We start from the raw sequence: 26,792 nt of genomic DNA on the forward strand, positions 1-26,792 counted from the left end.
TGGCTGTGTCCTGACGTGGCAGGGATAGACTTGAACAAATAGGTAATGCTGTAAAAGTAGGTTGTGTATGTGCAGGGCCTGTTGCTGTGCTTTGCATTCACACTGTCACAAGTGCAAATTAGTATACTAAGAAATGTGACTTGAGGGCTCTGGCCCATCTTGGGTAGCAAAGGAAGTTCTAGGCCAAAATGTGTGGCAGAAAGCCAGGAATTCCTGGGTTCTGATCTTTGCCCTACCACAGACTCAACTGACTGACCTTGGACACGTTCCTTGAGCTCACTCTACCTCAGCTTCCCACCAGATAATGTAAGTAAAGCCATTTGCCCTTTCCTTGCAGGGAATGGGCAGTGGCTAAGTAATTTACTGGACAGATAAATGCTATCTGTTAGCTTATTTTTGAGCTGAGCTGATAGGACAGATCTCTGTTTCTCCAGCACTGCCAGCCCCCTCGCAGTTGAAGAGCCCAAGATGCTGTACATCAGCACTTCTTGTGGACAGGCTACAGAGAGGTGTTAGTGGACCTGGAGACGCATATGGATGTTTGGCTCAAAGGGAAAACTGCACATATATGGCTTTTGTTTGACTGATTGTAGAGGAATGCTGGGGGACTAAAGCTATGCCCTTGTTCATATCCAGCTGTGTTGCTAGAGACATGGTTAGAATTTGGTCTGGAATGAGGAAAACAAATTCCTGCTTCTGTAGATCTGTGAAAGCAAGCAAGGCTGATGAGAGGGCCCTAGGGATTGCTAAGCTTAGTAGCTGCCAGGGGTATGGGACAGAGAGTTGAATGCTGCAGCCCTAACACTGCCTCACTTTGCTGATGCTGCTGGCTTGCATGTCTCTGCCTGTTTCTTTGTGTTGCCTTTCCATATGGGTATGGCAACAGGAATCTCTGCTTGCTATTCTCTGTACTAGGGGAAAATACACTGGGATATAGCCTAACACTTTGTACACTCAGTGAGTGTACTGGGGAAATTTATCTGCTGGGACTTCGAAGTTCCATTGGCTGCTAGAGCCAGGTGTGGGAGAGCTGACAAAGCTTTCCTTGGTGGCCATCTAAGAGTCTGAGGCATAGCTTTTGGCATCTGCACTGACTTGTGCTTTCCTATTCCTACTTCTGGTGCTGGGTTCCATATGGGCAGAGTGTAGCTTTGATTTGCCTGATAGCATTTTAATGACTTTGAAATTGTCTTCCTTAGAGAAATCTGATTTGTCCTGTGCTTTGTCCTGTGGTGCCAGTATCACGTCTTTTGTCCACACACTTTTGCTTCTGAAAGTGCCCAGAGATTACTCCTGGTGTTTAGATCAGACTTAAGTAAGGCATGCATTTACACTGTCTCCCCTGGTGTAGAGTTGTGATCTCTCATGTGTGGAAACCAAAGGCATTAAGCTCTACTGATGCAGGTGGAGTTTCCATGAGTGTTTAGGTGGGCAGTTTTCTGCACTTCACATGAGAAAACTTATGCAGTTTCCTGCATAAGGGTGATGTTCTTCAGAAGCTTGAACTATTATATACAAAGCTATACATATGATGGAGTTCAGTTGTACGCTATTTTCAGAGTGAACAGTAGCTTTTTTTATCTGCAGTACAAGTGGTTGTATCTCCAGTGTTGGTCTTGGGGGAAGCTATCTGACAAACATGCTACCAGCAGGCATGATGTTGAGGTTGGCATCTGGTATGCCATAGAGAGGAGTTCTGGGACCTGTTCACCTCCTTTGCATGGAGTACATTGCTACAGAGCAACTATTCAACAGGAGCCATCAGAAGCAGTAAGTAGGACCACAAGAAAATAAAGGGACTGAAAGATACAAGAAACATGTCAATGGTGATGTCTCCAACTTGGGATGGGAAATCTTGCCTGTCTTACGATGAACGCCACCACATCGTTGGGACTTCTCTGTCTACCTAGCCTGCTGTGTATCTGGAGGGCCCAGAAATGCCATGCAGTGCACTCACGAAGAAAATCGAAAAGAGCATCAGCTCCGAGAACTGAGTGAGCCAGCAGAATGAGGAGTCAGGCTGAGACATAGCAGACTCGTTACTGAGACTTCTTCACAGGGACTGAAGTGGTTGGGAGGAAAGGAGTAAAAGGGACAGCAGGTATGCAGCTTTTTGTGCAGTTGTCTGCAGCTGGGGTCTGATTTGGCAGGCTATGGGGCTGGGGAGGTGCTTTTGGATTTGTGTCAGTACCATTGTGAGTATCTAACTGGACAAATCTGTGGGAGGACGGTGTCTACTTCTTTCTTGCATGGCTACTCCATGTTAGCTTCTTTCTTGGATTCACAAGGGCAAGCGGCAGCTGCAGATTTCCCCTCTTGGCTTGCTTGGTGCCACCTCTTTCCAGGGTTACTTTCCAGGTTTGGCATGGCCCCCATTTAACCTTGTTCTCACAACAGCATGGTTTGCTGTCCTCGCTTAGCACAAAATCATTCTGTTTAGCATGCAGATTGACCAGCTGGGAAGTTGTGTGGTTACAAAACAGTTTTAAATGGAAGTTAAAAATGTGTGAGGAAATTCAAAATAATACAGAAACAATGATGAAAATTATCACAAAAGTCTCCTGGTGCATGATGGCCAGTCCTTCTACAGTGTTAATTGTAGTCATTTCCCCTTTGGCACGGCTGCAGCACACAATTGGTTCTTAATAATTTAATTTTGTTTTGCCACATGGTGCATGAAAAGCACACCTGGCAAATAGTAATACTGGAATAGATGCAGCGCATTGCCCATTCCATATTGAACTGAAAACTACAATTAAGTGAATTGTTCCTGTGAAGATATCTTAATTGATTCATTTTGATCTTTATTTTCTCCCAGACTCTGAAGTATAAAAGTACAGAATCTCTCTAAGCAATTAACCTAATCTTGCGCTCAAGCTCACCCACTGCTGTGCTTTCATCCCATCAATTATGCTGCTCTTCTGCTTGCCAAAAAGTTGCTGCAGGTGTTAGCGTGCACTTTTATTTCTCTCCCTGCTGTCCCATGGGCTGTTCTTCTTTCTATTGCTTGTACCCCTTGCAATTGATGCTTATTTTAGAACTCTTGAGAATAGTTTTTGTTAGTCAAATTAACTCCAACTTTCTAACCCTATTTATCCTGGTACAAATATCCTATTAATCCTCTATTTCATTTCGTCTCCCTCTGACACACACACATTCTGGGCTCTTCAGTGTTCCTTGAATTCTGCTATCTATAATATTCCCAGTTTGAAGAGAAAGTGTCTTACAAGAAATAGCACCCACCATTCAAACACGAGCAGAAGTGTTACTTGCATCAAAATCCTTTGTTCTTAAAGGGCTCTGTGGGCTGCTGTTGTTAACTCTTTCAATTGTGTTGTTTTTCATTTCAGTAACCCCTACAGCAGTGTGGACAACCCAAAATAGCGATGGGGCAGGTGGACTAGATCCACAGTGGTGAAAACACTTGCAAATTTCAGGTCCGGGAAAGGAACACAGAAGACCTACATGAACAGGGACTTTAAATTGATGTATGAGGAGGGAATAAGAGGCTCATCTGAGAGACCTTTCTGTTTAGGAAGGAAGACAGGGGAATGATGCAGTTTCTTTTGATTTTGTTTTATGGATTTTGGGGTGGGGGTTGTTTGTTTGTGTGTTTGTTTTCCAGAACACCTGAGAGTTATCCTGCATTCACACAGTTCAAGAAGGGAAGGGCTCAGGAAACATATCATTTCTGGCTACAAAGTTGATACAGCACCAGATCCTAGCAGTCATAACGCCCGTGTTGCACAGTTCCACAGGGTTGCCCCATACCTGCACAGCTGCTCACCTGGCATCCCACTCATTTACAAGAGTATGGAGAGAACTGGAGTGCAAAGCAGAGGCATTTTTATGATCTTGTATTGTCCTACATTTCTAGCTGTCTGTAAAACAAATACAGTAACTTGTTTTGGTGTTATGGTCAGCCTGCAGCCATTTTTGTATTTAATAAAGAAACTTCTGCAGAAGAGTGTGAGTTCACTATTGAGCATAACATCCTTTAGTGATAGTAGTGATTGTAAAGCTGTTGCCTGTCTTACTCCCTTTCTAAATGAATGGAAGTGGATTCAAAGTGGGGTGGAGGTGGGGATGTAAATGTCTATGTGTGAGCATGTGTGTGCAGAAACAAGTGTAACTCTATACTACCAAATATTAGTCCATCAGTAGATGAACAGAACAGTGTTCCCTAAGGTCTTTTGGAGACTATTAATATAGTACATAAGAAATTCTGTATAAGCTAAAGATAGCATTTTTAAAAGTTTGTCGTTCCCAATCCCATGCTGCCTTTTTAGGTACAGGCTAGTGGAGAATGCAGAATATGTCATCTGCTAACAGCACTGGTTTGGTTAACAATTTGCATTTCTGGCTGTGAGCTGACAGTTCTCTGCACTGCGCTGAATCAATGCTAACTTGATTCTGGGTATGTTGTACAGAAAGGCCACTGGCAGACACGATCACTCTCAGTTGTTGTGGTTGATGCTAGTGTTACTGACAGGAGGAGTTTCCTTCTCTGCTACCTTATATAAAGATCACACCTTTTCAAATCCTGAGGCTGTCTGCATAATCCATGTATCTGAGCAAGAACCTGCTGCCGTAGTACTCCAGGCTGCTGCTCGGTGGAAGTGGAAGCCATCTGGGAGGGGAGAGGGGAAAGAAAACAAACACCTACCTACTTCCACTGAGACTTACAGTGATGGTTTGGAATCCTGTTCTGTAACTCTGCCACAGGTAGCATGTCTCCCACCATTGTTTTACATCTTTCCTGTGCTGGGCAGGTTTCCTGATTCACCATACTTTCCTTTGTCTTGCAATGCTTTTTTAGTCTCTGCTCTTTAGCTTTTGTCCTGGTGGTTGGTGCGTATCTGCTTCTTGAGAGGCACTGTAATTCTGTAGTGTCTGCTGTTCATACAGTCTGTACCTCGGTCCCACCAGTGTGCAGTTGTGGTCCAGAACTAAAAGCAGTGGTCCAGAACTAAAAGCAGCACTCCAGGCTATGAAAACCATTCAGTGTTGGAGTGGCTTCTGATGGGGGTACATGTGTCACAGCAGTCACGACAGGACCTGCTACTTTTGGTGACAGATACACTCTGGGTACTCCTCAGCACCTTTCATCAGCCCACATGAATTGTGTTCTGGAGTCTTCTCCACAGAAATGTCTCTCACATAGAATCATAGAATAGTTAGGGTTGGAAAGAACCTTAAGATCATCTAGTTCCAATCCCCCTGCCATGGGCAGGGACACCCCACACTAAACCGTGTCACCCAAGGCTCTGTCCAACCTGGCCTTGAACACTGCCATTTCTGAAACAGAATTATCAATGCCTTCAAATGCCTTTGGGGGGATGTTAGGAATTAAAACTCCTCTCCCATAGTCTCCGTGAAACTTCTTAAGGTCTTTGAAATCTTCCTTAAATTACTGCTTTTTAAAGCACTGTCAGAAATTGGGAGGTAAGCACCAGAAAGGCAGTGTATGAGCATGGGGCAAAGCTGGCTGAAACAGCTTAGCATGTAGGAATGTATCTGTCCTTGTAACAGGACTGGTGCTGTCTTCATGGCTCAAGAATGCAATGCCCTGGTTATGCTGTTGCCAGTTGTGGCCCTATACTGAAAGGTACAATTTTCTTCTGAAAGCTATGTTTTGGCTTTGGTTTTATGTGAAAAATGCACTGCGTCTTCCTTGGTATTTTTGCATTTATGCTTTGAGTGATTCTTAGACATCAGTTGATAGATTTAACCCCAAGCTGGCCCGCATAACTTCAGCATCTTGCCCCAAGCGCTCCCACCTCATCCACTGAGGGGTAAATCAGGACCAGATTTGGAACAAAGACATTTGATTAAATATGAAAATCAATTGTTGCCTTTTATTGTTATTCTTCAGAAGCTGAAGTTCTCCTTAGAAGAGAACGCTATAGGAAGTTTTCTTTCAGAGAGGGACAAATAATCACTTTCAATTTGTTTGCCATCTCTTACTGAGCTGAAGTAGTAGTGATCAGTGTCTTTAAACAAACAGACTGCAAGCTCTCCTAACCCAGCATCTCATCTCCCTGGGTTCATGCCCTTAGTTTTCTGTTTTGAGCATTGAAGTGCCACTGAGGTTTGTTTTAGCCAGAGCCATTCCTGGGCAACACATGGTGTTGAAGCAAGTTACCCATCACATAAGCAGGACAATACCAGCTCTGGGCACAAACACCTTCCTGAAGGGCAGTGTGTCCTCAGTCCTGACACAGAGGGTGGTGACAGAACATGACAAGGACACGCCTTGATTTTGATAGCACTGTGGAGGGCTGGTGAGGTGTCACAAACACAGGGAGGTACTGGTTTTGTGCAAGTTGCATGGTATAGCAAGGAATAGGACTTCATGATTCCCAAAGCCATATAGCACTGTGCCTGATCTGGTATACTGTCATAATCCCCCAGCGGCTTCCCTTCCACCCAGAGCTGTGCTGTAGGTCTCCTGGCGGAGAGCTTGGTAGCAGAGAAAGCTGCCTGGTTATGTACAGCAGATAGATGGGATCTCACAGGGGTTTTGTGGCTGGAGTGGTATATAAAGAGTATGCAGAGAGCAGCCCAATGCTGGACATTCCTGCTAGCGAGATTGTTCTACACACAGGGGCTGGACGCACCTCAGCGGGTACGAGAGGCTGGTGTTGCAGGGTAGGCAAGCAGAGTTACTTAAATGCTTTCTGAGAGGTGACTTCAGAGGTGCTGCACAGTGCAGGTGAGCAGCCCCATACTTGTTCTGGTTTTGGCAAGCCTTGGTTCTGAAAGCAAGGCAGTGGTATCAGTTTGACTCTCTGTCCTTGTGGCTGCCAGGGGAGCAAGTGTTTGCAGGGCTGGAGGAGCAAGCCCGCCAAGCCATGATGAAAACCAACTTTCCTGGAGCTCTTGGTGACCAAAGGCCAGCCATTTGTCAACTGCGAGACCCCGACTCCAGCAGCAGTGAGTTCTGCCCCTTCCAGTAATGGCAAGGTAGTGGCCTGGGGACATCGTGACAAGGGGCTGGGTGCTGCACAGCTTGTGGGGGTTTTCTGAGGGCCATCTTACCCATCTCCTCTGGGTTAGCCCTTGGCTTCTGTGCAGGATTGTCTGCATACAGCCAAAGCAGGGCTGCTCCCTACAGGAATGTAAGCCCAGAGCCAAGGACCACTGCCCCCCAGGGTGGGCAATGACCTCACCACCAGGATGCGGTCCCAGTTCAGCAGAGCAGGGTGGTAACAGGAGGAGGTTCAGCGGCAGCCCAAGTGGTTGTCAAGCAAGGCAGGTTAACAGGACATGTCATCTGAGCACCTCAGTCCTTGAAGTGCACTAGCCTGAGTTTAAACAGAGCCCCTGGTCTGAGGGGTGGGTAGAGGCCCCACATAATGCTAGTCAGGACAGTTAAGGCTTATGAGTGCTCTCAGGGTCCTGACACTTGGAATTACTGTTCTGCATGTTCTAGGTAGCAGTGATGATGAGGAAACCACGCAGGATGAAGTTTCTTCACATACCTCTGAGGAGGATGGCTCAGTGGTGAAAGTAAAGAAAGAGTTAGAGAATGCCGAACAACCTGTGGCTGAAGCCCCACTGATGAGAGAAAATGAGGCAAGTGTGTACTGATGCTGCACTCACCTGGGCCTCCCAGGGGTGAGACAGGTACCATCTAAACACTTCTCCCCATCATTGTTTGTTATCTTTTTCTCCCTCCCACCTCCTCCAAACAACACCTCCTGACAGGAGGAAAGGGCATGAAGAGTTCTTGGGCTGCCAGGAGCAGCAGATAGCCTGCACAAACTATGGCTCTCCTGGCTGGCCAAGATGATTGTGCAGTGTGCCCTCTTCTTTAAGTCCTCATGCCTTTCTCTGACTGACTTCCCCTCCCTTCTGCTATGGAGCAGGCCTTGCCTACCAGAGCCACTGTGCTGGAAGAGCCTGGGTGCACGTGGTGGCCTCAAGGCCTCTGCCTGCTCTCCTGCAGACACCAGAGTTTTGCTCAGAGGCTGCATAAAGGAATTTTCAGAGTGCAGCAACATGAACCAGCCCCAGTGGGACTGGGCACGCAACCCTTGGTCTGGCCAAAGCCTGCCTGGCGGTACTGACTAGATACTAAGGGAAGGTGGTGTGTCTGCCTTACACCAGGGTGGCTTTTCCTCTCTGTAGGTGCCTGGGAGTTTGAATGCTGACCCTATGCTGGGACTGTCACAATGCCCCCTCTGCCAGCTGGAGTGCGGAGGCAGAGAGCAGCTCATCACTCACGTATACCAGGTAAGGGATATCTCTGGCCTTAAGCCCCAAATTCAGCAACAACCCAAAGCACAGGGTGGCTTTGTTCTGGTCTTCACAGTCTCAGAACTGAGCTTATAGCTAGGATGTGACTGAGGTTTACAGCAGTAGACTGTCCAGAGGGTCTCCTGGGGAAAGAATCATCAGGGCACCAGTCTGTAGATCTGAAAACACAACTCTAGCCCAAGGCAGTCTCTCAAGTAGTTGCAGGCTCGGGCCAGGCAGTCCTTCAGATTAAACATGGAGGCAATTTTTACATTATTCAGTGAGATAAGGAACCTTCCTCCTAATCACTCAGTTCTTTATTTTGTATCTTTATCACAGTTCTTACCCATGAAAACAGCTGTTCTTCCTCTAAAATTATTCCAGTATTGCGGGAAAACCGTGCTGGAATCTCACAGGTTTTGTTGTCAGTGCGCTCTTCACAGCACATCAAAGTCTGTAAAAGGAGTAATGAAGCAGAACTGGCCACTTACCTGCACAAGGTGACTGCCTCCATCTAAGTGCTTCCTCACCAGTGTCGTTCCTATTGTCAGTCCAGTCATGCTTTGTGTAGCAAAGGCAGCTTCTCAGATGCATTTCTGAAAACAAGGGTCTTACAATCCAAATGTTTTGGCCTTAATTGTTTCTCTTGTATCAGAGTGGAGCTGTAGAAAGGTCTCCTGCTTGCTGTTTGACCTGTGACACCCTAGGTGTCTTGAGCTTAGTCTAGGAGCTGTCTGACAGAGGTTTAGTGGTAAAGTGTTCCCATTCCAAGAGGCTGAGCTGAATGGTTTGCTGTATCTGCTGAGCCTGTCTCAGGCTGGGCAGTTGGTAACTAGCTGCCTTGTTGTTGTTTCACAGCACAGTGCGGCAGTGGTGAGCGCCAAAAGCTACATGTGCCCTGTATGCGGCAGAGCCCTCAGCTCACCAGGATCCCTTGGGCGACATCTTCTGATCCACTCAGAGGACCAGCTGTCCAACTGTGCAGTGTGCGGGGCATGCTTCACCAGCCACGCCACGTTCAACAGGTCAGGGTCACCCTGGGTGGGGAGTGGGCTAGAGTACCCACAGTAGAGATTAGGTGCCTTAAATGACACAGAAGTCATGGCTCTGGACCTACTGAACACCCCCAGTGAGTGAGATTCCCTTGATCCATTCCTGCCTGCTGCTCTGCATCACCTGCTAAGACCTCCCTGGGCTGTGCTGCTGAAAGGGTGTTACTTTGCTCTGTGAAGAACTAGAACTGTGCAAAAAGCACTGGGGTCTCCGGTCACTGGAGAACAACCAACTGCTTCCTTTGCCACTTCCATCAGAGTGGGTCTGTACTGCCCAGGTGGGTTGATCATTTCCAGAGCAGGACTACAGGCAGAAACCAAAATGTGCTTTGTGTCCTACGTGGTGGAAGATTAAACCACTGACCAATGGAATAGGACTGGTCAGTCCTATAGAATAGAGAAATCTAGAGATGATGGGGAGGAGGAGCAACTTGCTGCCTAATACCTACTCTTACACTCTGACAATCCAGATAACCTGCTTCTGATCCCTAAGTATGACATTGCTTCATTTTAGATGCTCAGACGTGTCTGTGGGCAGGCATGGTTTAGCAGAGGCCTCTGTCGTGGGCTGTAGGAAGCCGCCCGGGCAGTCTGAGGTGGGGATGCTCCTGTCAGCACCGAGTTTCTGACTCTGCTCTTTCTGCTTTCCAGTGCGAAGCTGCCAGAGATGCTCAGCGCCGACCGGCTGCAGGCTCCACAGAGCCAGGGCCCCTCCAGTGCTGAAGGGAAGGACGCTGCCTTTCACCCCTCCGTGTACCCTGCAGCCATCCTGCTGGTGTGCAACAACTGTGCAGCGTACCGCAGGCTGCTGGAGGCGCAGGCGTCCGGCGTGCGCAAGTGGGCTCTGCGGCGGCAGAATGAGCCCCAGGAGGTTCGGCTGCAGCGGCTGGAGCGTGAGCGCACGGCCAAGAAGAGCCGGCGGGACAACGAGACGCCTGAAGAGCGGGAAGTAAGGCGCATGCGGGATCGGGAAGCCAAGCGCCTGCAGCGCATGCAGGAGACGGATGAGCAGCGGGCGCGGCGGCTGCAGAGGGACCGGGAAGCCATGAGACTGAAACGCGCCAATGAGACCCCAGAGAAACGCCAGGCCCGGCTCATCCGGGAGCGCGAGGCCAAGAGGCTCAAGCGGCGCCTGGAGAAAATGGACATGATGCTCCGGGCACAGTTTGGCCAAGACCCCTCTGCCATGGCCGCTTTGGCAGCTGAAATGAACTTCTTCCAGCTACCAGTGAGCAGTGTGGAGCTGGAGAGCCAGCTGCTGGGCAAAATGACCTTTGAGGAGCAGAGCAACAGTGCGCTGCATTAAGCTACAGCCAAGGACCGTGCCACCTCTGCTGTACGGGTACACATGCATTGGTAGCTTCTCCTCTCAGGAGGCTGCTGTGTGTCCCTGGCTAACGCCCTGACTGACGGTTCTGGCTTTCTGCTGAACACAGGAGAGGAACAGTTGAGGGGTGCCTGCCAAAGTATCCCTGGTGGGAGCAGATTCCTAGGATACACTCTGCTCTGGGGACCGAGTCACTGCCTGTGAACAGAGGGAAAATAAATTAATGCTCATGTTTATTTAGTTCCCTTCTTTACCTTTTGTGCTTTGTTCTGTTCTTGCACCCTTGCCCCACTAAATGGGTTTGGGCTGCTGCAGTTCTTGCAGTTCTGCTGTAGATGAAAGCCTACAGTGTGAACTACGGAGCTGACGACATTGGTAGTCCACAACTCCTCCAGCAGTAAATTCCTTGCAGTTTGTGCCCATAAAGACAAAGCAAAGGAGGATATTGTCTCCCTGGAAATGGCTGTGCACACCCTTTCTCTTAACACTATCATTATGTGCCTTTTTTGCAGTAGCATTCATGGAAAAACTAAGAGGAAACTGAGTTCCTGTTCTAAGATACTCCATGTAAATGCTAAGAGAAAGGTTGACCAAGGTAAGCAGACAAGTTTGCTGGTTTACTCCCAAGTTCATTTTCACTTAAACAGCATTGCAGGTTTGCAAGTGAAAGAGTTGATTGAATGGTAAACAGTAAGGGTAAGTCAGTACTCTAGTACTGTATGGATTTGTTTTCCCCTTTATTCAGCAGTGGTGAGGCCACACCTGAGTGCTGTGTCGAGTACTGGGCTGTACAGTGCAAGAGAGGGACAGATGTACCAGAAAGTCCAGCAAAGGGCCACTAAGAGAGTGAACTGGAACATCTCCTGTGAGGAAAGGCTGAGAGCTGGGCCTGTTCAGCCCAGAGAAGATTAGGCTTGATTTTGTCGATGTGCATAAATACCCAAGGGGAACATGCGAAAAAAATGGAGCCAGGCTGCTTATGGTGATGCCCAGTGACAGGACAAGGGGTGATGGGCACAAACTGAAGCACGGGAAGTTCCCTCTGAACATCAGGAAACACTTCTCACTGCCCAGGGAAGTTGTGGAGTCTCCCAGCTTGGAGATGCTCCAGAGACACTGTCCTGGGCAGCTGGATGTAGGTGGCCCTGCTGGAGCAGGGGTTTGGACTGGATGAACCTCCAGAGGTCCATTCCCACCACAAACCTTCTGTGACTTCATAGTAAGCTGAGCTTGTTCAACCAATTCAGTACAGTCAGGTGTATCGATACACAGCCCATGTAGGACCACGGATCACTCAGGTTATTAATTCTCATAGTGACCAATAGTGACTTTCAGTGGTCACTGCAGGTAACACTGTGGGGTGAGTGAGACCACTGGCAAAAAGAAACACACGAGTTGAAAGTTGCTTTTGCTCCCACACTCAGCAGCAAAACTAGTGTGAGGAATGTGGAAAAGGGGTGAGCTAGGGAGGAGCCATAGAAAGCTCAGTAACCAGGTCTGGAAAAACCTGCCGGATGGTAGGGAATGTAAGCCATTTACATCATGCATCACATACAACTGTCATCTGTGAGCTCTGGGAAAACATCAGATCTGGAAAGGATCTGTTCAGATCGTTTGTTCTCTGAACTGATCTCTCGCTTCTGTTCTGAGGTCTGTCTGTTTTCATGCTCAAACAGACAGAGGTTGCTTCTCACAGTGTTTGTTGGTGCTGTGTCTGCGTTGCTTGGCCAGCACAAATGCAGCTTCATTGCCACCTGCAGCTGGGACCCCCCCTCTGCAGAGTCACTGGCACCTGATCATTATTCCAAGGGGTTCAAGAAAGACCACATAAACCCAGAAGTATCTGAGCACAGAATTAATGGCTGTAATCCGTCTGTCATGCAGCCTGCACCTTGCCCTCATCACAATCTCCAAATCGCTGTGTAAGACCAGAGAAGCCACATCCTCATGATCACAGATGCTACAGATGAGCAAGAAGTCTCAAACACCAAAGGAAAAGCTATTGGTTTATATATATATATATAGATATAGATATATACTGTGTTTACAGAATCAACAAGTTAAATGCAATATTCATAAGAGCATTAACAATAAAAATACAATCTGTGTGTAGCCAAGTACAGACTTAAAATGGTAAAACAGGAAAAAGGATCTCACCAAAAGTACAAATATACAGTACAAATTGATTTATTTAAAACAGTTACAAAAAAAGCACAACAAAATAGAGATTATCCTTATAATTATTAATGCTTTGTTAAAGATCAGGTAGAGGAGAGGGGCAGGAGCAAGGTTGGAGTGGAGCACCTGACTAGTTCTAAGGCTTTAGATACAATGCAGTCGGTTACATGTTAATACAGCCATTACATAACTGGGATTATAGTTGAGGGATCAGCACTTATCTACAAAGACCTCCCTGCCTTGGCAGCCCAGCCCCTTCCCCAGGGCCACATCTCTGCTCTGCTTTGCTGGGGCAGACCCTCCCTGGTGCCTTGGAACAACCAGAGCGCACATGGTGTGCTTGCAAGGGGGCCGCAGCAGCCTAGAAGGATGTTAGGGACAAGTCCTGTCCTCCATGGACAGATGTGAAGATCATGGAAGGGCCTTGACTATCAGCATTTTAAGTCATACATGGAACACACCCTGGGCCAAACTCTGTACAGTGTGCACTCAGAGCCATCTTAGCAGTTCTGCAAGGTTTCAGGCCCTACGACAGCCTGAAAGACAAAGAGCAGTTGTGAGTGGCACTGGGGAAAGGCACGTGTGCTGCTGTGGGCAGGAACTAGCACGTGGGCTACTCAAGCTGCTGTCATTTCTGTTACAGTATTTTCTGAGTAACAAGGGATGTTAGTTCTCTACTGGGCAAAGTGACTTCAAGTGTGGGGTGGGGACTGGGGGACGGGGACACTTAATGTGAAAAGTGCATTATACTTGTGCTCCTGCTGGAAAGGGGAGGCAGAGGGGCCCCTGCAGCTTTCCTTCTTTCCAGGCAGAGCTTCCTCTGCATAGTCTGCTCGTGATAAGCGCTTGTCGCAAGCCTTGTGTTCCTGGAGCCGCAGTGATGCAGAGCCTAGAACCAGGCCCAGCCTCTGCTGGGCAGCGGGCCCCAGGAGTGGCTTGTGAGATGGGACAGATGGATACAGACACCCATTATTGCATCCTACAGACTCTTGCCATGGAATGTGAGCTGGGTAAGGCCAGGAGGCCTCTTCCACAGCTCCTTCCCCTCCACAATAGCAGCAGGAAAACAGTATATTTCTCCGAGAAGCCTATCGCATCTCTGCCAGCAGAAAGGCCCAGATAACCATCTCATTCCACAATGTTTTCCTGGCTTTACCTCCTCCATTCCCTGTAAACCTAAAAAATAAAAAGCCTCCTCCATGGGCTCATTTATAGCATTTCTGCCTGCAGCAGCGCCTGCCTCACAATCCCCTATCTCAGGAGAGCCTTAATGCTCCGCACAACCACCACAGGCTGAGCAGCACAGGCCAGATTCCAGCAATCACGGGCACTGCTAACCTGGGTCGGACGGCAGCCAGGAGCCCCTCCCGCCTACCCCCTCTGGGGCAAGCAGTGATGCCCAGATCCCTCATGTCACTGCCCTGCCACGAGATGTGCCCCAGACCACTGCCTCCACAGGAGAGCTGGCAGCAGTGCACAGCAGTGGGACTGACAGGGAGTCTGGGTAGAAGCACCGAGGTCAAATTCACCCTGGCCCGTTTCACAGAGCTCAGAACCATGCTTAAGAGATGAGCAGTAAGCCGAAGTCCAAGCCAGTGGCCAGGTAAACACCGGGGCAAGCACCTTCACAGCCCTTCAGCTGCCTACAGTACAAAGCTATTTTAGCCACACAGCGTCTTGCCTCATGCACCAGTGTCTGCCCTTTCAGACCACTGTTCAGTGCTGCTGAGATCTAGCAGCAGTTACAGTAGTTACATGAGTAACTCATCTAGGAGTAATCACATGAGATAGCGCAGGCTTTCCAACCCTCCCTCTGAAAGACAGAGACTCCTGTGTTCAAGGAGGCACACAAAGGGCCCTGCACCCCTCAGCTGCTCAGACATCCCCTCCATGCAACCAGCCCGGCTACATTCACACACTGTGCGTGTGCAAGATCCTTTCTTAGCTGCCTGCCACAGCTCTGAACTCCTCTGCACACACCACACAAAGCACAGGCAAGAGAACTCGGGCTCTTCTGCCTTTGGCCACAGACACCCTGGATATCCTGAGCATTAAGTACTAACCAACATTAATCGAGGTCTTTGCGTAGGAGAGTCCAATGAACAGCAACTGTGAAACACACACGAGGATGAGGCTGGGCTGCTGGGCCCAGACAGTACATTTCACTGACACATGAAAACAGCATCTGTTCCTGCAGCTGCTGCATCCAGGGAGGCAGTATCTTCACATGACAGCATCACCATGACAGCATACATTGCACATGCAGCTGATGAGATCGGAAGCAGTGTGTCATTTGGGGGAAGCTACATATGATACAGGCAGCATCCTCATCCTGGAGAAATCCCCATGAGGCACAAACACTGAAGGCATGAGTAGCAAATATCTCACCTAAGGCCTGAAAAGAAACTGTCCTGGTGCAGGCATTTCAAAGGCAACAGAAATGGCTAGCAATGTGCTAGGAAAACAACTGGTGGCCTGGATGGAAGGGACATTCTGAAGACTCTAATTTGCCTATACCCAGGCAGAGCACGCCCTTGTCACACAGTCAGCTGAAGCCAACCAGTTACAGGACACATTCCTGCGGAGCAGCCCCGAGACACCAGCATTGCAACTGTGCCAAGGAGAGGGATTGACACAGAAGCTGCTCAGCGAAAGAAAGGAGCACCCAGGCAGGCCTCACGGAACATGTCAGGAGAGAAGGGGGACAGAAAACAGAATGCTGAACATCAGGAGCAGCACCAGGATGCAGCAGGGACCTGCACACTGAAAGAAACCCTCTCAAAAGCCTGGTCCTAGCACAGAAATGGGCATCGTAATACAAGAACACTTAATCCAAGTCAGTGAAGACTCTTTTCATCAACATGATAGTCACTACTTCCTATTCTAGATAAGTAGTTAGAGCTGGCGTCATAACACACCATCAGAGAGGGCAAATTAGTGTAACTACAGGAGCTTTCATTTGAAAAGAGTGTTATTACCATAACGAGGTATTAATATACATTTGTATTAAATCTCACCATGAAAAAGACTACTCTTGATTTTGCCGTGTTGTTCTACAGAACAACAGAGGAACTCTGAAGTGAAGTATCAGAAAAACTAACACAAAACCACCCCAAAATGCCCCATGGTGCTGTGGTATTTTTAGAGTCCCTACATTAATCAGAGAACTGTACTTAGCAGAAACTTTGTACCTTGCCCGCACATGCACTAACACTCCTCTTTTGTCTAGAGCTTATCCAGGAAACTGCCTGCAGGGAAGAATTAGCCATCTGGAAAGTGTTCTTCTGATTTAATTACAAAATAGTCTTGGTCTCCTCAAAGGATGTTTCCATCCCTCTCTAGAGAATGCTTAATGTATTTTATCCAGCTTTAAAAAAAACCCAACCAAAACACCAAACTCCAAACAAACTCCCATCCATCCACAGGCTAAGTCTCTGCAAAAGCTGTAAGCCCAAGAGATTTTTTTTTTGTGTGTGTGTGTGTGTTATTAAGATGGGAAGATTTCATTTGATGACAAATGATTAAATGTATTTTATAGCAGAAAACTGACATCTCCCATCCTAACTCGTGTCCTATTCCAAGTGCTCAATTTTCCTATTTACCTACACCCAAACCCATCCTTTTGGTCCTTCCCCTTGAATTTCTGTGATTCATTGACATCTGTACATTCCTTGCAAGAAGAAAACAGTTGGATTCAGTGGAAGAGACATTGAACAGAACCACCACAGAAGCATCTCTGTCCTGCCCTCAAGAGCTCCATTGGTGAACGGTCCTTTTAAAGTGCATGTGTGAAAAAAAGGGATACTGGGAGTAGATCCCCCGAAACTCCAGTGGGGACATATCTCTCCCCATCATGAGAAAGGAGGAATAAAATCTTCAGTAATTTTATCTGCTACCTTAAGCCGTGTCTGCCCTCCTCATCTCTCCACCTACCCTGAATGCTTGGACCCTGCTCTGCAGAGAACCAGTTATTCAGGGAGGCGTGAGAAAGCCCCAGCCTCCAGAATGCTCTCGTCTCAAGCTCATGAGCACATCCCTGGTCTCTACCCCATCTAGCCTGCTGCTGCTTCCTGAGGCACTGGAGCCCTCTTGATTCCCCAAGAGGAACTGGTCAGCCACTCAACTGGAATAAATCCAGTCCTGCAGGGCAGAAAGCAGCCTTGCTGGTGAACCTGCCACAAAGTCTGTGCAATTTCTCCATCCGACGGTGAGGCTCACCTACAAAGGATGCCCTAGCTCACAGCCTCCAAGGGATCACTTCCCCGCATTAGAACGCCCTTCAATAGACAGCTTGACCTCCTGGGGAATGAAAGAGGGACGGAGCAGAGAGGGCCGCAGCTCCTCTGACTGCACACTGTATCTTTGGAAGCCTGGGGCTGTCCAGCTGTGCTGACTGCTGGTCTCAGGCTGAGAGGGTTCCGCATGAGAGCTCTGGGCTGCGCTGTTCCTATCTGTGTGGCTCTTCCTTTCAGCAGCTCTGTCAGACGGTTCTCTGGACCCCTGAGCTGTTCTTTCAGCTGTCTCTCTAGTAGATAGCAACTGATCTGTGGGAGTGTAGGTAGCCTGAGAAGTGGAGTTGCCATTCATGCTCTGTAAACTGATTGATATACAGACATCGCCCACTTGCAGCCTGTGACAGGGCAAAGCAAAGAGCTGAGCAGTTCGCCCTGGGCTACAGGAGGACCAGCCCTGGCCATACACAAAGAAGGGATGCTCTGGGGGCACATCAATGCTCACTTTACTTTGCTGCTCCCCAACCACAAAATGCAGTGCAACTAACCCAGGCCACTGGCTTTCCTGAATATCCACCACGGTGCTGGAGTCAATCTTCAGGCCCCCGCTCACCTCTGCACTGCGAACGAAGTCTTGAGTCTGCAGGTCCTCTACCCGCTTCAGCTCTCCTGTAGCCAGCTGGATGATGGCTCCTTTCATGAAATGAGAGGGCAAGCGTGAGGAGCTGGGTGGCTGCAGCTGGGCAGGATCCTTTTCCAGCACGATTCCTCGAGCCTGTGCATCTGAGCTCCGCCCCACCAGGGCTTCTGAAATGGAAGACCTGAGGGGCTCGGATCCAGCGGAAACCAGGACTGGCTTGCCGTTGGCTATCACCATTCCTTTGGTTAACTGTCTTTGTCTAACCGGCTCTTCAGAGAACATTACATACGCACTCCTGGACTGGCTTTTCTCAGCAGCAGTCCTTTCCACTGTGTTCCTCAGCACATCTTTTGACTCCCCCTGCTGATCAGGGATATTATGGCAAAGGTTTAAAGGGCTCGGGTCATCTTTCCTCTGGGCTGCCAGAATATGATAATCCTGAGATGCCAACACCCCCACCACCCTCTGAACCTCCAGATCAGCATCTGGGGTGCTTCTGTGAGCTGGCACAGAGTCCTCTGTTCCCACCATCTGGTAACCTGAAAGTAATTGTCCATCAACCACACATCCTGCTGCAGCCCCTGGCAGGCAGTCTTCAGCTTTACTGCTGGCAGAGTCCACAGCCTCACTGGTCCTCCTCGAAACATTATGCTCCAGATGTCTCTGTCCACCATTGGCAGCAGCTACCTCTGAATTCAGCTGACTGTCCTGCTGAGGAGACTCTGGGCTTCTACCTGCTGCAAGTGTCTCATATGCTGAATACCCTGGTGGGAGGCGGGACATCTGATAATAAACAGGAATTCTACCTGGTGCAGTATCTAATGGCTGGGTCCCAGCATGGTGCTGCATCTGGCCAGAAGGAGAGACTGCAGAAGTGGATTTGCTGAAGGTGTGGGTAGGAGAGGTAGTCTGGGGGGAAGGAGTGGCTTCTTCCGTGAAGAGAGAGGCATATGGCACAAAGTGGGGGACATGAGAGGCGGTGAGGTTGGTGGAAGGAGACAGGAGTGGACTAGGCAGGAAGCCAGAAGGGACAGCATAGGGCACTGTGTAATGCGAGCCGATGAACTGCAGGGACGTTGGGGTGATCTGTGCGTAGTGAACAGGAGGGTAGGGCACCCCCGGGTGCTGGATGATGGGTGAGCTCACATTGAAGGCAGGGGGCAGGGGGCTCACGTTCACCACGGAGTGCAGACCCGGAGGGGAGAAGGTGGCGGGCGGCGCTGCCACTTTATAGAGCATCCCGTACTGGTCCACCGTCAGCCCCGCCACCGCTTCCGCGGCCTCGCCGGGGCCATAGCGCAGGGCTGCCGGCACCGGCCCAGCTGTCCGAGCCCACTCGGTGCCCTCGCCCGAGGCCTGGACATCACCTGCCCGTCCTGCCTCGGTGCCAGCGCTGGCGGCGGGAAGGTCCCGCTTCTTTGGCGGGAGGCACTCCTGGCTCCGCTCGTGGCCCGCTCTCATGGTGCCCCACGCTGTCCCGGCAGCCCCGGCCGCGACGCTCGTTCATGGGGGCACCCGCAGGGGCTGCCACACGCCGGCTCCCGGATCCCCGCCGCCGGCCGCCGCCTCACCTGTGCCAGGAACAGAGGGAACTGTGAGTCCCGGCCCTGCCACCGAAAGCCCCGAGAACGGCGGGAGCCCCGAGCGTCGGCCCTGCTCACAAGCAGGGCGATAGCCCCTAGCCCTAGTTCGGGACCCCGGGGACGGAGGGCGCCCGAGCCCGGTCAGCGGCCTCACAGTCCCGGCAGTGCCCCGCCCCGCCGAGCTCGCAGCGTCGCAGAGGCACCGCGGCCGCTCCCCGCCCGGCCCCGGGGCTCACCCGCCATCACCCGGCTCCTCCTCCGCGGCGCGCATCAGCCCCGGCGCCGCCCGCGGGCGCCTCCGGAGCGACCCCTCCCAGCGCCGCGGCGCACGGCGATGACGCACCACCCCGCGCAAGGGAAGCGTCTCACCCATCGCTCGGGGGCGACATGCCCACAGCGGCCAGGGCTGACGTCACGGGGCGGCCGCCGCTCCGGTTGTCATGGCAACTGTCTGCCGTCCCCACCTTTCCGGGCGAGACCGGCAGCGAAGGCCGCGCGGTGCACGACCCGCCTCCCGCCGGCCGGCCCAGGTCGGGCGCGGGGCTCGCGGCGGCCTCGCCCCAAGTGCGTGTGGGGGCTGCGGGGGCGCGCCGGGCACTCGCTGGTGTTCGAAGTGACGAGGTCCGAGGAGCGCAGGGAGAAAAGCCGCGGGGGGCGGGAGCCTACCCCTTCTTGTCCACCCCCCCCCCGGCTTGGGCACTGCCGCCGGGCCCGCCTCACGGCCGCTTCCCACACCAGCCGCTCTGCTTCGCGCCGGCCGGCCGCGGGGAAGGCGCCGGGCTAAGCCCTCGGTGCCAGCGGAGCGCGGCGCTGTGCCGCATCCGCAGTGCCTGCTCGGCAGCAGCGGTCCCCGTCAGAGGAACGCGGAACCCTGGATGCGGGAGGCGCGTCCCGCCCGGCCCCACCACGGGCACGCGCTTGGGGGAGGGCCGCCCCGCGCGTGACGTCATCACTGACTGCCACGGTGCAGACCTATCACCTATTGCAAGACCGGCACCGTAGGTGCTTCCGCCAAGAAAAGTAGTGCGAGCGGCCACACCCGCCCCGCCGGCGTCTGCTGCGCGCCGTGCCCGCGCTGTCCCCGCTGAGTCCGCCGCCGCGCTCCGGTGCTGCAGCCTCCAGGGGCCGGGAGGCAGAAGCGAGAGCGCCGGAGCGCAGATCCCTCCGCCTGCAGTGGCGGTGCTGCGGCCGCGCCGCCGCCATTTTGAATGCCTGGTTACGGCCGCCGCCGCTTCCTCCTCTGCTGGGACCGGCCCGGTGAGTGGGGTCGCGGCCTCGCCGCCGCAGTTCGCCCCTCGCCAGGAGCTCGCCGCTTCCGTGCTCCTTTCTTCCCCTCCCCCCGCTACCGGCCAGGCCGGGTCTCTGCTGCCACGGCCTGCGAGGTCCCGACCGCCTCGGGCCCCCGTGTGCCGTTGGCTGCCTCTACCCACCACCGGGCCCTGCGACCGCGCCACGGGCTTCGCTGCGGCGGAGCCTGCCCTGTGCCCTACTGCCGCCTCTGCTGGCGAGGCCTGCCGTGGGCCGCCCGCCCGCCCGCGTTCAGTCCCCGGCCGCGGCCTGTGTCCCTCACCCGGTGTCCAGGCCCGCCCGGACTCTGCCCTGGGGTCTGGGCCGGGCGGTGGCCTCCCGGGGCGCGGCGGAGCCTCGGCTGGCAGCCGCTGGAGCGGCGCTGCCGGCGGCTTCTCTCGCCTCTGGTGGGACTCGGGCGGCCTCCCGCAGCTCTTTTGGCAGCGGCAGGTGCGGATCCCGGAGGCCAGCGGTGCGGGGCGCGGCGTGCTGCGTGACTTTGCCCGCGATGCAGGGGGCCCCGGGCAGGAGCTTGGGGTTGTGCGTCCCCCTCTCATTTGCTGTGCGAGGACTTGTGCCGCCGCCACTCGCAGCGGGACAGCCCGTGTCTCTAACGCAGTTGTTTGCGCGTTGTTTTACGGTTGCGTGCATTTTGATGGAAGCAAAAAACCTGTGATCTCTGGTCACAGGCATTTGCAGTAAGCTGCAAATATGAGTTTGTGTTAGTGGCAGGCTGCTGCTTGGGAATCCGTCTGTAAAGACAGGTTCAAGACCGTTTTTCAGGGTTGGTAGAGTTCTCTGTCCTTTTACTAGCTATAGAGAAATAGTAATTTTTTTCGTAGTAAGCATTGTTTTTAAAGTTTGCACGTGTATTTATGGCAGATAGAACAGTTGTGTGGTTTATGACGTTGTAAGTGAGGCTTAACAATGTTAGTGATACACTTTAGGTTTTGATGCTTAAAATGTTGAAGGAACAGTATAGAATACCAGTGGGACATGCCTTTGAAAGGGTGGCATTTCACATGTGACCAGAAAGTGGGTTTGGCCCATACTGGCTTAAATAAAGTAAAATATATGTGGTATTCACGCTGGATAGTACCCCTGGCATCTTAGATTTAACCTGGCAGAGATTTTTATGTTGTCTTCTTTTTCTCCTGTTCTGCTTCTATGTGACAGTGCATAGAGGGGTTTTGTGTGCCTGTTCCATCTGCCCCCTTCTCTAAATTACACCTGTTATTTTTTACTCTATTTGTTTGCATGTCACATACTGTTGCCAAGTTCTTTCTTTTGCCTATTCATGTGCACTCTGGTATTTGGCACAGGATTTGAGACCTTTGCTGGGGACCTGAGAGCCCAGTGGAGCTGAGACATTTTGTGGGTTGTTTTTTTCAAAGGGGTTCAGTGGGAACCCCTTAATTCTTCCACGATGCAAAAAGGAGAGGAAGACTTCTGAATTCCTGAGAGTTGAGAAGTGGAAACTAAGTCTGTGGTAATGTTGGTGACATGGACAGTGGGACTGAGCACACTCTCAGCAAGTTTGCCGATGGCACCAAGCTGTGTGGTTCGGTTGATACGCCGGAGGGAAGGGATGCCATCCAGAGGGACCTCGACATGCTTGTGAGGTGGGCTGATGCCAACCTTATGAAGTTTAACCATGCCCAGTGAAAGGTCCTACACCTGGGTCAGAGCAATCCCAGGCACAGCTGCAGGTTGGGCAGAGAAGAGATTCAGAGCAGCCCTGCCGAGAAGGACTTGGGGGTGTTGGTCGATGAGAAAATGAACATGAGCCGGCTGCAGTGTGCGCTCGCAGCCCAGAAAGCAACCGTATCCTGGGCTGCATCAAGAGGAGCATGACCAGCAGGTTGAAGGAGGTGATCCTGTCCCTCTACTCTGCTCTTGTGAGACCTCACTTGGAGCATTGTGTGCAGTTCTGGTGTCCTCAACATGAGAAGGACATGGAACTGTTGGAACAAGTCCAGAGGAGGCCACGAGGATGATAAGGGGACTGGAGCACCTCCTGTATAGAGACAGGCTGAGAAAGTTGGGGCTGTTCAGCCTGGAGAAGAGAAGGCTGCTTGGAGACCTCAGAGCAGCCTTCCAGTATCTGAAGGGGGCCTACAAGGATGCTGGGGATGGACTCTTCATCAGGGACTGTAGTGATAGGACAAGGGGTAACGGGTTCAAACTTAAACAGGGGAAGTTTAGATTGGATCTAAGGAAGAAATTCTTTACTGAGAGGGTGGTGAGGCACTGGAATGGGTTGTCCAGGGAGGTTGTGAATGCTCCATCCTTGGCGGTGTTCAAGGCCAGGTTGGACAAAGCCTTGGGTGACATGGTTTAGTGTGAGGTGTCCCTGCCCATGGCAGGGGGGTTGGAACTAGATGATCCTAAGGTCCTTTCCAACCCTAACTATTCTGTGATTCTATGAATTGTGAAGGGATCCAGCTTTTCTGTCTCTAGTGCGTAAGATAACTTTCAGATTTCCTTTGTTTTTGACAAAAAAGCTTTTTCTTCCTCAGCATCTTTCCTTTGACTGCTGATCTGATGTTTCCCCTAAAGGTGGTATGATAGGAACAGAGGGGTCCTGCAGTACCTTTATTGCAGTGTCCCAGTGAGAGAGTAAGGGATACAAAAAGGTTCTGATTCTTGATAACTCCTTAATATGCAGAGTTTTGCAGTGGCATCATTGTAGGCTGCGGCAAGATCAGTGAATTTGTCACGCGATAGTGTGAGAAGGTTATGAACAGTAGCAAAGGAACTGAAGTTGCTGTTCTTAGGCATGCAAACAGACTGCACTGGTTAGTATAGTTCAAGTTTGGCTTCTGAAGGTGATGGCACTCTTTCAGTAAAGCTTCTTGTGCCTCTTTGGTGTGTATATTTGTTTTTATTTTTGAGTTGGCAGTGTATATAACTTCAGAAGATGTATTGTTTAGTTTAACTTACTTTTTAATCCCAGACTGGTTTGGGTTAAAGGTACCTTAAAGCTTATGCAGTTCCAACTCCCTGCCATGGGCAGGGACACCTTCCACTAGAGTAGCTTGCTCCAAGCCGTGTCCCACCTGGCCTTGAACACTGCCAGGGATGGAGCAGCCACAGCTTCTCTGGGCACCCTGTGCCAGCGCCTCAGCACCCCCACAGTAAAAGCAAACTTTTCTGACCAAAAGTGCTATTATTTTGTTTCAAATGATACTCCTCTGTTCTCTGAGGAAGAGGGTCTGCTCTGCCTTTGCAGCAATAGTACTTCATTGAGTGAGAGTTTTGGACTTAATAAGGGAATACGTGATGAGACTGTAACACAAGAAACAGTTACAGTAATGTGAGTACAAGTGACTGCTAATATCACGAGTAGTAGTAGCAGCCTTTATTGGGTTTGGCAGAGATGTTATAGATGAAGTCTACAATTGGAACTTTCTAGGGCATAGCTGAAGTTACCTGGTGTATTGTCAAGGTTCTATTAGCGAATGTAAAAATGTGGCATCTAGTCTAGCAACCAGCATTAATCAAGGTAAAGGAAAGTGGGGGGTTTTGGTCACAAAGCAATAGCCCTTTTTTTAACCACAAACTAGTAGCTTGGTTTTATTTATTCGTTTGTTTGGTTTTTTTTATTTTAAGTCTGCAGGAAAGTGAACAGGAAGTAAAATACCCAAATTCCTTTACAGATCAAAACAGTTAGGAAGGTGGAAGCAGGTGAGAAATACAAGGGTAATGTAGGTCAGCAGTGATGGAAGTATAGAAACAAAAGCCAGGAAATCTGTAATTCTGATCATAACTGTCACGCTGATCAGCTGTGTGCATCTTCTTACAGTGCTTCATTCACTAGCTTCTAAAGAAAGGGAAATAACTGTTTTTTTTCTCTGGCAGCTGTTGAGGTTAATATTTGTAATGGTTGCAAGCTCAGTGAAGCACCTTTTGAAGGCATTTCAGGAGGAGTTTGGTTTGGTGTATGCGTACTGCTGGGCAGGAATAGGAACCTCATCATAAGTGCCTACCTTGTCTCACTGACTGCTTTTATGGGGTTGCAGCCTCAGGAAGCCAAAGAGGAGAGATCAGGCTGTGATCACTTTGTCAGGCTTGTAGGATCTGTTCGACCCAAAGATCTTCAAGAACAGCAGCATAATATCCTCTGTCACTGTCCTGGTTCTTGGCCCCCTCTCAGCCTCTGAGCAGCACAGTGGCTTGCCTCTTGAATACTTTTGTGCTGCGTTTCTTGGGGTTTGACTGAAACCAGAAACTGGACCATCACTACTTCTGAGACTGTTTATTAGCTCCTTTTTTGTGGCATTTTTTTTGTCTTGCTTGACATGTCTTTTTTTGTTTCCCATGCTGTCTTTGTATAATGCAAAATGTGACACCGGTGCCTTTTGTTACCATACTGTAATGTGAAGCTCCCTGCTGCCTTAATTTCTCTTTGATTTTCTGATGTTACTTGCTTTCTACTTTCTAGCTGTCTGTTGTATTTAAATAGCTTTTTCTAAGAAAACTATTCGTACGGCTTGAATGTTACGTGCTTCAGTGCTTTTTTTCTCAGCTCTTTTGTGTTGCCTTTGCCCTTCTTTGCCCTTCTTGATGATTGTGGTGCTCCTTGCTTAGATGTTTACTGTTTTCTGTGTAAATATTGATGACACTAGACCATACACCACTACCTCTGCTTTTGTTCACAGCTTTGTCTCTATCTCCAGTGTGCCCTTCTGGGTTTACTGACAATATATCTTTATTTTTATGTATTTATTTTTAATATCTGATGGAAGTGTGAAGCCCACTGATAGTCTAGAGTTGATTCCCTTGGTGTTTTGTGGTTAATCATGTCAGTTATTCCTTTCATGTAGTCTAGACATCATCTGCTGTTTTGTAAAGGAGGCTTGATTCAGATATGCTGAAGAGAGTAGGGGCATTCTGCTACTGATTTCAGTTGGGAGTTGAGTCAGGCTTTAATTGCGTAACTTCCCAAATGCTGTTTTGCCTGAGGAGTGTGATTACCTGTGCATGCACTGGGGTGGAGCAACTGAAGCTGTATAGTTTGGATGTATTTAAATGAACACTTCCTCAGTGTTGGGTTGCTCTCCAGGGTGAACCAGATTCAGAAATACTATTTACAGGAAGAGCTATAACTGAGTGTCTTACTGAACTGAAAATTCAGACAGTTCCGCAAACAGTGAAGCTCTTTTGTGAATAATTCTGTGTGCTTTGAATGGGGTTAATGGTTTAGGCTAAATAATGGAGTTTTAAAACATCTGCTGATTTGATAGCTTGTTCTAAATGAGTTAACTTTTTATTTCATTAAGACAGTGGAAGACTGTTGGAATTTTTAGGTATTTGGTTTGTTGTTGCTTGATAGGGTTTTTCTTAGACATAAGCCAACATTCCTGAATAGTTTCCAGAGGAAAGATCTCAGCTCAGTTACATGTTTAAGGATAGTAAGTCACAGTGCAGTTCCTGGTAGAGGAGTATGTTGAGGCTCATGTGTTTGACTGAAACACATGAGCATTTTACGTGTGGATTTTGATAGTATTAGGTGCTTCTTGTAGATACAAAAAGTTATTTGGTGAACAGTCATATTTGAATATGATTGTGTCCAAAGACTATTAGTAAGGTTCTATACTTAAATGACTTTGGCATGTAATTTTGAATAAAGTATTTTAACTTTAAAACAGAACAAGCTTAACAAGTAAAAGTCTGTAAAAGGGGAGAAAATAGCAGTTTAGGAGCATAATTTAGATGAAAATTAAATGGTTTTAATACATTATGATTTTTGTTCCCTTGCTTACTTTCCTTCCACCACCATCACCACCCCCCCCCCCCCTTTGACAGTTTACTAGGAATGAGCTGCATGAAAAAAGAATGCCTTTTTTTATTGGTTCAGGGGAAGAATTCAGGAATAGGAGAGGGAAGAGAATCACTGAGCCTTTCATGCAATCCAGAGGCTAGTTAAAAAGCTGGAATTTTTTTTTTTTAAGGAACTCTGACAGTAACCGCTTATACTGAATCTGGTAACTAACTCTTTCACAAGCTTTGATCTTGCTAGTAGGTTACTCTAACGAGCAAGACCTTCAAAAAGAAAAGGGGGAAACAGACTTGATGAGACAGAAGAATTCAGTCATACGTGATACTGTAGATAGTAACTGGCATTCAGGGGTCATCCCTGATGTCTAGAGCTTGCAATTAGCAAAGAAATGGCAGAGTGAAACTGCTGCTGGAAACAAAATGACGAAAGAGGCAACTACTTTGAAAAAGTGCCTTGTAATTTATGTTAAT

At 49.7% G+C, this 26,792-nt stretch overlaps 3 protein-coding genes across 8 annotated transcripts in view; 2 read left to right on the plus strand and 1 right to left on the minus strand.

Moving 5' to 3' along the window:
- The first annotated feature begins 5,557 nt into the window (after positions 1 to 5,557).
- On the plus strand, positions 5,558 to 10,836 carry ZNF821 (zinc finger protein 821). Of its 5 annotated transcripts, XM_080638814.1 has the most exons (7): positions 5,558 to 5,608; positions 6,608 to 6,715; positions 6,811 to 6,936; positions 7,436 to 7,578; positions 8,134 to 8,238; positions 9,100 to 9,266; positions 9,945 to 10,836. In XM_080638814.1, the coding sequence occupies exons 3-7, from the start codon at positions 6,855 to 6,857 to the stop codon at positions 10,597 to 10,599; spliced, it is 1,152 nt and encodes a 383-aa protein (XP_080494940.1). In that variant the 5' UTR covers positions 5,558 to 5,608; positions 6,608 to 6,715; positions 6,811 to 6,854; the 3' UTR covers positions 10,600 to 10,836. The 5 variants fall into 5 exon arrangements, with proteins under 5 accessions (XP_080494940.1, XP_080494941.1, XP_080494942.1 ...); XM_080638815.1 differs by lacking the exons at positions 5,558 to 5,608; positions 6,608 to 6,715 and having other exon boundaries at positions 6,844 to 6,966; XM_080638816.1 differs by lacking the exons at positions 5,558 to 5,608; positions 6,608 to 6,715 and having other exon boundaries at positions 6,844 to 6,966; positions 9,105 to 9,266.
- Positions 10,837 to 12,613: 1,777 nt separating this feature from the next.
- Positions 12,614 to 19,614, minus strand: ATXN1L (ataxin 1 like). The gene is made up of 2 exons (XM_080637742.1): positions 19,490 to 19,614; positions 12,614 to 19,241 (listed from the first exon to the last, which is right to left on the minus strand). The coding sequence occupies exon 2, from the start codon at positions 19,129 to 19,131 to the stop codon at positions 17,053 to 17,055; it is 2,079 nt and encodes a 692-aa protein (XP_080493868.1). The 5' UTR covers positions 19,132 to 19,241; positions 19,490 to 19,614; the 3' UTR covers positions 12,614 to 17,052.
- A 643-nt stretch (positions 19,615 to 20,257) lies between these two features.
- The window catches only part of AP1G1 (adaptor related protein complex 1 subunit gamma 1), a 46,687-nt gene continuing 40,152 nt past the window's right edge, over positions 20,258 to 26,792 (plus strand). For both annotated transcript variants that reach the window (XM_080636572.1, XM_080636573.1), the window contains exon 1: positions 20,258 to 20,510. The gene's annotated coding sequence lies outside the window, so the exon portion shown is untranslated. The remainder of the gene's footprint in view (positions 20,511 to 26,792) is intronic.

Source organism: Psittacula echo, assembly GCF_963264785.1.
Source record: "Psittacula echo genome assembly, chromosome: Z".
Classification (NCBI taxonomy): Eukaryota; Metazoa; Chordata; class Aves; order Psittaciformes; family Psittacidae; genus Psittacula; species Psittacula echo.